The sequence below is a fragment of the Rhinoderma darwinii genome, chromosome 4, assembly GCF_050947455.1.
Source record: "Rhinoderma darwinii isolate aRhiDar2 chromosome 4, aRhiDar2.hap1, whole genome shotgun sequence".
NCBI classification, from domain to species: domain Eukaryota; kingdom Metazoa; phylum Chordata; class Amphibia; order Anura; family Rhinodermatidae; genus Rhinoderma; species Rhinoderma darwinii.
Genome location: NC_134690.1, coordinates 339713058 through 339725523, shown reverse-complemented (window position 1 = coordinate 339725523; position 12466 = coordinate 339713058). Strand labels below are relative to the sequence as shown.

General features: G+C 39.8%; 1 protein-coding gene across 8 annotated transcripts in view; it reads left to right on the top strand.

The window, feature by feature from the left end:
- Positions 1 to 12466, top strand: part of SYNE1 (spectrin repeat containing nuclear envelope protein 1) — a 498487-nt gene that overhangs the window by 289807 nt on the left and 196214 nt on the right. For all 8 annotated transcript variants that reach the window (XM_075862881.1, XM_075862877.1, XM_075862879.1 and 5 more), the window contains 4 exons: positions 1505 to 1651; positions 1767 to 1892; positions 2115 to 2291; positions 8040 to 8305. In XM_075862881.1, the coding sequence (XP_075718996.1) occupies positions 1505 to 1651; positions 1767 to 1892; positions 2115 to 2291; positions 8040 to 8305 (716 nt within the window). The remainder of the gene's footprint in view (positions 1 to 1504; positions 1652 to 1766; positions 1893 to 2114; positions 2292 to 8039; positions 8306 to 12466) is intronic.

Here is a 12466-nt window from a genome sequence, read left to right as displayed (position 1 = left end):
AATGTAAAGTGTATGAGAGGGGTGTACGAACAAATGATTGTACAACGATCGTTCATTTAAACCTTTTCATGTTTATTACTACATGAAAAGGAAAGTAGACGAATTCTGATCGACTTTCTATAACGTCGATCAGCGCTTGTTACCCTTCGGGAGTTTGTCTCAAAAAGACAAAACTTGTCCAGATGCCATAGTAGGACATATGGGAATCATAGAGGGGGGTCCCAGAGCGAAGTTAGTGGAGGCTTGCTCTTATCATTCATGGGCCTTTGCACAACCAAAACCCTGATGAAATCCCGATGGACCCCACTAACTTTCACTGCAAAATATCTTGTTATATTTAAGATCATAATTTTAGCTTTCAAATAATATCAGACTTCAAGCTCTAGGTGCGATAATTGGGGGTTGGGGCAGAAATCGTTTGAAGTCGGGGAGCAAGATGAAAAGTTTTACTTCCTGGTTCAGTGTCTTTGTAGGGGAGGAAAAAAGTAGAAATGCACGGCGCCATATAGTGCAGGTAAACTGTGGTAAAAAAGTACAATAACAGAAGAGCAGGTCAGGTGCTCAGCTTTAGGGGTTGTGCAAAACCACAGGCACAACTCTGGTGTTGGCTGTGAAAAAATTGATCCAAGAAGTCAGCTGCAGCCAGGTCCCGTCCGGTACCGCAAAGCAGTTACCACAGCAAAGGGAAATGTAAGGTTAGAATAAAACAAATATTTTTGGACCTATGGAGAGGCGCTGCTGATGTGGTATGACTTGGCCTGAAGTAGACGTTAGTTCAACGTCGAAACGCGTAGCTTTAATGGCTTCTTAAACTTTAGAATTCTGGATTCAATACTTCCATTTTATTTTATTCACTTATACCACATCAGCAGCGCCTCTCCATAGGTCCTAAAATATTTGTTTTATCCTAACCTTACATTTTCCTTTGTAGGGGAGAGGTGGGAAGCTGCAGGTGACAGTAGAAAAAAACTGTCAGCTCTCCCTACAGCATTCCAGTGACCCCAAAGGGGAGATACAGGAATGTTTCTTCAAGTTATCACCCATATTAACAATCAGGGAGGATATGTGCTTGAGTCTTGCTTTCAGCCACAAATATGAATTATTATGATTTTTTTACACTTTGATGCAAAAGCTAGTTGTTAAGTACTCGGTGCCATTTTTACAATGTGCTAGTTCTCTACTTTCAGAAAATATATTGGTATGGCGATATAATGATTTTTTAAATTAAATTTTATAAATACAATTTTATTTGTGGATTTTAAAACTGCGAAAAGGGTTAAAGTCAATGGAGTCTGTCTGTGACCATTTGGATGCGTTGAATGATGGATTCATCACAGTGTGAACATAGCCTTTGTCAATTCAGAATCTCCCTAATGAATAATCTAATCAGTATTAGAAAAGTTTGTTCCAAAGTATATATATATATATATATATATATATATATATGTATATATATATATATAGTTTATTAAATTATACTGCTGCTTTTTCCATTCAATTTCAGGTGTATTTAAGTTTGGAAAACGAACTTCAAAAGCATGTTAGTAACCAAGACACGCTGCTACAATGTCAAGCCTGGTATTCTACTATCAAGAAAGAGTTAGAACAGAGAACCAAAGCCCCAATCTGTCTGGCCGAGGCCACAAAACAGGTATGAGAACATCGGACAATGTTGAATTTCCACTGAATATTTAACGGTTAATCTGTTAGATTACACTACAATTGTCTCATAATTTATATAGAATCCATTGTGTTTGCCTACGCAGGTGAAACATTACAGGACTCTGCAGGAGCAGGCCAACACGTACTTGGACCTTCTCTGCACGGCTTGTGACTTATCTGATGGTGCTGTGAAGAATGTAGCAATCAACATTCAGCAAACAAAGCAGACAGTAAGCACTTCACTGCTTTTATAACTCGTAACATTGTGTGCACCATGACAACTCATTGAATGCTGATCACATCATGTAAGACCATTCATTCTTCATGACTTTCACAGGCATCTTCAACAGGAGGCCATCTCAGTCTCCTGACAGTGAGAGAGTGGCCACTTTACACAGATTGATATATAGAACTGATCCACGCTAAGTGTTTTACAATGTGTTCTTCCTTAGATTGAACAGCGAATGATGCAGTCTCAGGATCTGGCTAACGGCTGGGAAGAAGTTCAACAAATGAAGGTGGAGATTCAGACATATTTTCAGGAGGCCGGACAGCAGCTCCAAAACCTGAAGAGAAAGCGAGCGGAACTAGAGCTTAAGCTAGCACAGAACATGGTCTCTCAGCTGAAGGTATGAATTGTGTATTTATTTGGAATTTATCTAAGTCCCAGGAAACAAGTGTAGTGGTAAACATTTAGAAACAGTACATTTTACAGGGTAATAATTGAGATACAATTAATCCAAGGATGCTTGTATACAAGAATAAATACAGTATATACTGTATAGTATTTTCTGACTATAACACTCACTTTGTTAACTTAAAATATAACTGTAATAACTGTACAAAAAGTTCCTATATCTAATGTTAGTTCTATCTATCTATCTATCTATCTATCTATCTATCTATCTATCTATCTATCTATCTATCTATCTATCTATCTATCTATCTATCTATCTATCTATCTATCCATCCCATATCTATCTATCTATCTATCTATCTATCTATCTATCTATCTATCTATCTATCTATCTATCTATCTATCTATCTATCTATCTATCTATCTATCTATCTATCCATCCCATATCTATCTATCTATCTATCTATCTATCTATCTATCTATCTATCTATCTATCTATCTATCTATCTATCCATCCCATATCTATCTATCTATCTATCTATCTATCTATCTATCTATCTATCCATCCCATATCTATCTATCTATCTATCTATCTATCTATCTATCTATCTATCTATCTATCTATCTATCTATCTATCTATCTATCTATCTATCCATCCCATATTTATCTATCTATCTATCCATCCCATATCTATCTATCTATCTATCTATCTATCTATCTATCTATCTATCTATCTATCTATCTATCTATCTATCTATCTATCTATCTATCTATCTATCTATCTATCTATCTATCTATCTATCCATCCCATATTTATCTATCTATCTATCCATCCCATATCTATCTATCTATCTATCTATCTATCTATCTATCTATCTATCTATCTATCCCATATCTATCTATCTATCAAATTCAAATTCAAATTCAAAGAAGCTTTATTGGCAGGACCAAATACATATTAGCATTGCCAAAGCAAGTAAGAAGTAAGGGAATGAGGGATAGGGACTGAGGGCTTGGGGATAGGGACACATCTAGGGTCGGGGTTATACAAGTCCATGGCATATCATGTCTCTCTCAGTCCATGGCATGCAGTGACATATTGTGCCGCTGTGCCCACTGTGGTTTCCTCTTCACCCAGCAGGATGTAGAGTTTCTCTTGCTCTTCCATGGAGCTGAAGTCCGGTAAGAGATCAGAGAGTTTCCTGAAGTGAGTGTCCCTCACTGCTGAGTATTTGGAGCAGTGTAGCAGGAAGTGGGCCTCATCCTCCACGGCCTCCTGGTCGCACTGTTGGCACAGTCGGCTCTCCCTGGGCTTGTAGGTCTGTCTGTGGCGCCCGGATTCGATGAGCAGGTTGTGGGCGCTCAGTCTGTAGCGGCTCAGGGTCTGTCTGTCTCTGGGGTTTGGCAGTTTCTCCAGATATGGCGCCAGTTTATATTCCCGCTGTAGACTCCGGTATATTGTCAGTTTCTGGGATGTCTTTATGTCGTTCCTCCAGTCACTGATATATTCCTCTTGGTTCTCGTTTATTGTCTTCTTGATTTCGGCTTTTGTGAGGCCGCGCTGAGTGACATTTTCTTCAGGCCGGGTGAGGGTGAGATGTTCTGCGGGGCCTGGTTTACCTAGGACCCCTTGGTGTAACAGGGCTTTATGGTGATAGGAACTTTGCCTGCTGCTGTGTAGATGGGCCCAGAATGATAGCGCCCTCTTCTGGATTGTGAGGTGTAGTGGGAATCTGCCCAGTTCTGCCCGACAGGCACTATTTGAGGTGCTCCGATGGACTTGGAGAAGGTGTTTGCAGAATTCTAGGTGGAAGATTTCTGTTGGGCTGGAATCCCACCTTGACCAGTCTGGGTATGTGTCCGGACCCCAGACTTCACTGGCATACAGGAGGATTGGGGAGATGATGGAGTCAAAGATTTTCAGCCAGACCGTCACTGGTGGTTTGAGATGATAGAGTTTTCGTCTGATGGCATAGAAGGTTTTGCACGCCTTGTCTTTCAGAATCTCTATGGCTTGTTTAAAGCTTCCTGATTGGTTGATTTCTAGGCCCAGGTAAGTGTACCTGTCGGTCGCTGTGATTGTGGCGTTATTTAGTGTGAAGGTCGGGTGCCTGGGGGATTTTGAGTTTCTCTTCTGGAACACCATGATGTTGGTTTTCTTTGCATTGATGGGTAGTGCCCACGTGGAGCTGAATTTTTCTAGGATTTGCAGGTTGTCTTGGAGACCTTTCTCGGTTGGTGATAGTAACAGAAGGTCATCTGCATACAGCAGGAATTTCACCTGGGTGTCATGGAGGGCGAGACCTGGTGCTGAGGAGGATTCCAGAGCTGTGGCCAGTTCATTGATGTAGATGTTGAAGAGCGTTGGACTGAGGCTGCAGCCTTGTCTGACTCCTCGGCTCTGCTGGAAATCAGCCGTTCTTCTCCCGTTCACCTTCACGCTGCATCTGTTCTCTGTGTAGGAGCTTCTGATGACGTCATAGGTTTTACCTCCTATTCCGCTCTCCAGCAGTTTCAGGAATAGGCCCGGGTGCCACACTGAGTCAAAGGCCTTCTTAAAGTCCACAAAACAGGCGTAAATCTTCCCATGCTTTGTATTGTGGACGTGGCTCTTGATGAGGCTGCGCAGGGTGTAGATGTGGTCAGTGGTGCGGTGGTTTGGCATGAACCCAGCTTGGCTTTGGTGGAGGACATTGTGCTGGGTGAGGAAGCTGAGGATTCTCTTATTCAGGATGCTGCTGAACAGTTTCCCCAGGTTGCTGCTGACACATATCCCTCGGTAGTTGGCCGGGTCGTACCTGTCCCCACTCTTGTGGATTGGTGTTATAAGGCCTTGGTTCCAGATTTGCGGGAAGTAGCCGGCACTCAGCACTATATTAAATAGTTTGACTATTGCGGCCTGTATTTCTAGCGGGCTGTGTTTTATCATTTCTGGTGAGATTCTGTCTAGGCCGCTGGATTTTTTACACCTTATGTCTGAGGTTCTCTCTGTTACTTCTTGCAGTGTTATTGGTGTATCCAGGGGGTTTTGAGAATCTTTAAGTGTTTCCTCCATCGCCTTCAATTTTGATATTATTTGTTTTTGTTCTTGGCTTTGTTCTTCTTTCGGGATATCTTTGTAGAGGTCCCTGAAATATTGGAGCCAGATGTTGCCATTTTGAATATGAAGGTTGTTTTTCTTGCAATTTTTGCCCATGTGTTTCCATAATTCCCAGAACGAGTTGTCATGGAGGGCATCTTGGAGTTGGGTAAGTTTGGTGGAGATGTGCCTTTGTTTTTTCTTTCGGAGGATGGTCTTGTATTGCCTCTGTATGTTGCTGTAGGCCTCCTTCAGACCGGTATCTATCTATCTATCCATCCCATATCTATCTATCTATCTATCTATCTATCTATCTATCTATCTATCTATCTATCTATCCATCCCATATCTATCTATCTATCTATCTATCTATCTATCTATCTATCTATCTATCTATCTATCTATCTATCTATCTATCTATCTATCTATTTATCTATCTATTTATCTATCCCATATCTATCTATCCCATATCTATCTATCCATCTATCTATCTATCTATCTATCTATCTATCTATCTATCTATCTATCTATCTATCTATCTATCTATCTATCTATCTATCTATCTATCTATCCATCCCATATCTATCTATCTATCTATCTATCTATCTATCTATCTATCTATCTATCTATCTATCTATCTATCTATCTATCTATCTATCTATCTATCTATCTATCTATCTATCCATCCCATATCTATCTATCTATCTATCTATCTATCTATCTATCTATCTATCTATCTATCTATCTATCTATCTATCTATCTATCTATCTATCTATCTATCTATCTATCTATCTATCTATCCATCCCATATCTATCTATCTATCTATCTATCTATCTATCTATCTATCTATCTATCTATCTATCTATCTATCTATCTATCCATCCCATATCTATCCATCCCATATCTATCTATCTATCTATCTATCTATCTATCTATCTATCTATCTATCTATCTATCTATCTATCTATCTATCTATCCCATATCTATCCCATATCTATCTATCCCATCTATCTATCTATCTATCTATCTATCTATCTATCTATCTATCTATCTATCTATCTATCTATCTATCTATCTATCTATCTATCTATCATCTATCTATCTATCTATCTATCTATCATCTATCTATCCATCCCATATCTATCTATCTATCTATCTATCTATCTATCTATCTATCTATCTATCTATCTATCTATCTATCTATCTATCTATCTATCTATCTATCTATCTATCTATCTATCTATCCCATATCTATCCCATATCAATCTATCCCATATCTATCTATCCATCTATCTATCTATCTATCTATCTATCTATCTATCTATCTATCTATCTATCTATCTATCTATCTATCTATCTATCATCTATCTATCTATCTATCTATCTATCTATCTATCTATCTATCTATCTATCTATCTATCCATCCATCCATCCCATATCTATCTATCTATCTATCTATCTATCTATCTATCTATCTATCTATCTATCTATCTATCTATCTATCTATCTATCCCATATATATCCCATATCTATCTATCCCATCTATCTATCTATCTATCTATCTATCTATCTATCTATCTATCTATCTATCTATCTATCTATCTATCTATCTATCTATCTATCTACTCTGCGTCAACAGGCTTTTTGCTTATTTACTTCCATCTAATCCTGGCTGCATTAGCTATTGCGTATTATGCTACAAAATACATGTTTTTTTTGACCACATAAAAACAGTGTAAGCCAGTCCCCTTAAGGCCAAATGCACACGATGTGTATTACATGTGCATATTTTCCTGTGGCAAATCCGCAGTGTAATACAGTACCAGCAAAATAAATGAGAAATCAAGTAATCTCATTTTTTTCTGCACGTAAATTGACCTGTGGTGCGTATTTTAAAGTCTTCAGCATGTCCCTTTATTTTGCGCTTCCACCTGCGAATTATATCTGACTAGTTTATGAAAATAACACACCAATTTCTGCATCAAAATGTAAAAAACGCACCTAAAAATGCATAAAAAAATGCACTATTGGATGCACATTTTACCTGCGCAATTCTGCGTTTACCTGCGGATTTTATGCAGATTATCTGCACCAAATTATGCCACGTGTGCATGTAGCATTAAGGAGCCAACCATAGATCCCGCTATACATTGCCAGCCAAAATGCTCAAAAACAGTACAAGCTACAGTGCATGTCGTACATTATCAGTCATAATGCCACAAAATACCTTATTTTTGTTGTAATGGCGTTCCCTCTTTTATGAAAATAAATAATTTCCATGCTTAAAGTTTGTGAACAAAAAATTTTGAAACTATGGTGTTCAAGTATTACATCATTCACAGTATTGTGAGAAAAATATTTACAATATGTTGTAAGATGTATGGTAGTCTGGAGGATTCCTCATGCAGCTCAAAAATACACATTCCAGGTTATTTTTATTCTATACGAGCAAATGGCAAGCTGCAATTTAGTCACACATATTCGGCATTTGGGAGAAGGAAAAACCTGAGCTCAAGTCTCAAAAATAAGTTAGCGAACCCTTGTAGGAAAGATATTTCCCTTTAAGTATCACTTAGGAAAATTTTATAAATACTGACTTATCGCTAGGAGTGTGTCGTAATAATGTTTTTACTCATTTTCTCTGTTTCTCCGTACTAGGAATTTAGTCAGAAACTTCAGTCTCAGCAGGATCAAATTACCAGTTTTACAGAGAAAGTGAACAAACTGACAAATGGGCAAGAGTCCCCAGAGCATGCAGACATTGGTCAGTTAAGTAGCCGGTGGCTTGATTTTTGCTTTCAAATAAACAATCTACTCCAGCAGAGGGAGGAAGATCTGCAGAGAACTCGCGATTACCATGATCGTCTCGGCATAGTCGACGTCTTTCTTGAAAAGCTTACCACCGAGTGGGACAATTTAGCCAGGTAATTCACAGCCACCAGATTATATTCTAAATAACCATAATAGAAAGATCGAACCCTCAGAATTCGCAAAAAAAAAAACCCTCTAAATATTTATTTCTTTATTTAGAGCCTCATTTTTCAAATCTGGCATATTTCACTTTATGTGGTAATAACTTCGTAATGCTTTTACCTATCCAAGCTATTCTGAGATTATTTTCTTGTGACCCATTGGACTTTATGTTACTGTTAAAATTTGTACATTTAGTATTTAATTGTGAAAAACACCAAAATTCTGTGAAAAATTGGAAAAATTAGCATTTTTCTAAATTTAAATGTATCTGCTTGTAAGTTAGGCATTTATACCACACAAAATTGTTGCTAATTAACATCACCCATATGTCTACATTAGATTGGCATCGTTTCTTGAACATCTTTTTATTTTTCTAGGACGTTACAAGGCTTAGAACTTTAGCAGCAATTTCTGACATTTTCAAGAAAATTTCAAAAGGCTATTTTTTCAGGGACCAATTCAGTGGTGAAGTGGCTTTTAGGGCCTTATATATTAGAAACCCCCAATAAGTCACCCCATTTTAAAAACTTCACCCCTCAAAGTATTCAAAACAGCATTTAGAAAGTTTCTTAACCCTTTAGACGTTTCATAGGAATTAAAGCAAAGTAGAGGTGACATTTACAAATTTCATTATTGTTTTGCAGAAATTTATTTTTAATAAATTTTTTTCTGTAACACAGAAAGTTTTACTAGAGAAATGCAGCTCAATATTTATTGCCCAGGTTCTGCAGTTTTTAGAAATATCCCACATGTGGCCCTATTGTGCTTATGGACTGAAGCATCGGCCTCCGAAGCAAAGGAGCACCTAGTGGATTTTGGGTCTCCTCTTTATAAGGCTGGGTTCACACGTGGCGGAATTTCACTTGAATTCCGCTGCGGACACTCCGCAGCGTTAATCCGCAGCGGAGCCGTTTCTCCATTGACTTCCACTTAAATTTAGAAGTGTTCGTTTAGACGATGCGTAAAATTCCGCTGCGGAGCCTAGGCTGCGGAGCGGAATTTGGTGTCCGCAGCATGCTCTGTCTGTTGCGGAGCAGTGGCGGACTGGTTGCGGACTCATGGCGGAATTTCTCCATTGACTTCAATGGAGATTCTAAATTCCGCAATGAAGTCCGCAGCTGTCATGCACATGTTATGTGTGCTGCGGATGCGTCTTGCTTTTTTAACATGACATTTCTTCATTCTGGCTGGACCTATGTATTTCTAGGTCTACAGCCAGACTGAGGAAGTCAATGGGGCTCCCGGAATTATGGGAGCGTTGCTAGGAGACGTCAGTAAATAGTCACTGTCCAGGGTGCTGAAAGAGTTAAGCGATCGGCAGTAACTGTTTCTGCACCCTGGACAGTGACTACCGATCCCAATATACAGCAACCTGTAAAAAAATAGAAGTTCATACTTACCGAGAACTCCCTGCTTCTGTCTCCAGTCCAGCTTCCCAGGATGACGTTTCAGTCTAAGTGACGGCTGCAGCCAATCACAGGCTGCAGCGGTCACATGGACTGCCGCGTCATCCAGGGAGGTAGGGCTGGATGCCGAAAGAGGGACGCGTCACCAAGACAACGGCCGGTAAGTATGAAATTCGTTTACTTTCACTAGGGAAAGTGCTGTCCCTTCTCTCTATCCTGCACTGATAGAGAGAAGGGAAGCACTTTTCCCGCAGTCCGCAGCAGCTAGTCCGCATCAATTTACTGCACATTTTGGGCAGATCCGCAGCCGTAATCCGCAACCCGGATTAGGTGCGGCATTGATGCGGACAGTTGCGGAGGAAATCCGCCACGTGGGGGCATGCCCTTAGAATATGTTTTAGGCACCATATCAGGTTTAAGGGGCTCTTGCGGTGCCAAAACAGTGGAAATCCCCAAAAGTGACCCCATTTGGGAAACTACACCTCTCAAGGAAATGATCTAGGTGAGCATTTTGACCCCACATGTTTATTGCAGAAATTATTAGAAATAGGCCGTGAAAATGAAAATCTACATTCTTTCAAAGAAAACGTAGGTTTGGCTAATTTTTTCTCATTTCCACAAGGACTAAAGGAGAAAAAGCAGCACAACATTTGTAAAGTAATTTCTCCCGAATAAAACAATACCCCATATGTGGTCATAAATGGCTGTTTGGACACACAGCAGGGCTGAAGGGAAAGAGCGCCATTTGGCTTTTGGAGCTCAAATTTAGCAGGAATGGTTTGCGGAGGCAATGTCACATATGCAAAGCCCCTGAGGGGACAAAACAGTGAAAACGTCCCAAAAAGTGACTCCATTTAGGAAACTACACCACTTGAGGAATTCATCTAGGGGTGTAGTGAGCATTTTGATCCCACAGGTGTTTCATAAATTTTATTCGAATTGGGTAGTGAAAATAAAAACAATCCTTTTTAGCTTTAGCTAAAAAATGTTTCATTTTCTCAACAAATAAAGGAAAAAAAGAACCCCAACATTTGTAAAGCAACTTCTCTGGAGTACGGAAATACCCCATACGTGGGCATAAACAACTGTTTGGGCACACGTCAAGGATCATAAAAGAAGGAGTGCCATTTGACACACAGCAGGGCTTAGAAGGAAAGAGCGCCATTTGGCTTTTGGAGCTCAAATTTAGCAGGAATGGTTTGCAGAGGCCATGCCACATTTGCAAAGCCCCTAAGGTACCAGTACAATGGAAACTACCCAAAGGTGACTCCATTTGGGATACTTCACCCCTTGAGGAATTAATCTAGGGGTCTAGTGAGCATTTTTGACCACACAGATGTTTCATAGATTTTATTTGAATTGGGCAGTGAAAATAAAAATTATTTTTTTGCCAATAAGACGTAGGTTTAGCTCAAAAATTTTTATTTTCTCAAAAATTAAAAAGAGAAAAAACACTCCATCATTTGTAAACCAATTTCTCCCGAGTATGGCCATACCCCATATGTGGTCATAAACTGCTTTTTAGGCACACGGCAGGGCTCAGAAGGGAAGGAGCGCCATTTTGCTTTTGGAGCGCAGATTTTGCTGGATTGGTCTCTGGTCGCTATATAGCATTTGCAAAGTCCCTGTGGGACCAAAACAGTGGAAACCCCCCAGAAGTGACCCCATTTTGGAAACAACACCCCTCAAGGTATTCACCTAGGGGTGTAGTGAGCTTGTTAATCCCGCAGGTGTTTTGCAGAAATTAGTGCACACTCGATTTTGCAGAGTGAAGATGCAATTTTTTCCATAGATATGCCAATATGTGGTGCCCAGATTGTGCCACCATAACAAGACAGCTCTCTAATTATTATGCTGTGTTTCCCGGTTTTAGAATCACCCTACATGTGGTACTAAACTTTTGCCTGGACAGTCGACAGGGCTCAGGAGTGAAAGAGTACCATGCGAAATTGAGGCCTAATTTGGCGATTTACAAAGTATGGGTTCACAATTTCAGAGGCTCTGGTATGAAATAATAAAATAAAAAGAAGTGACCCCATTTTGTAAAGTACACCCCTCAAGGCATTTATTAAGGGGTGTAAGTGAGCATTTTCACCCCACAGGTCTTTTCCATAATAATTTTTTTCCCATATATGCCATTTCAGTGGCAAATATGTCGTGCCCAGCTTATGCCACTGGAGACGCATAGCCCAAAAATTGTTAAAAGGGTTCTCCTGGATGTGGCGATGCCATATATGTGGAAGTAAACTGCTGTTTGGGCATACTGTAGAGCTCAGGAGGGAGTGAGCGCCATTTGGCTTTTGAAGCATAGATTTTGCTTGGTAGTAGTTTTGTTTGGAGTTTTACTAGTATTTCAGTTTATAATGTGGGGGTGCATGTAAGCTGGGCAGAGTACATCAGGAGCATAGTCAGGTGGGGTAAAAAAAACAATAAAATAATCCATAGATGTGTGTTACGCTGTGACACAATCCTTTCTGCACAGGCCAGTGTCGCACTGATAAATGTCCTTCCTTATCCCCCTTTTGGTCCACACTCGGCACCTTTGCAGTTTGGGGAATTTTGCTGGGAAGGATTATCCTGGTATAATACGGGCACCCTCACTTCCAGCAGATATGTTTGGGCCCTCCCGTTCCTGGTTCCCGAATTTTTAGGGCCTTGATAAATCGCCTCTTGAAACAGAAGAAATGTTCTCCTCGGGCCTTCTCA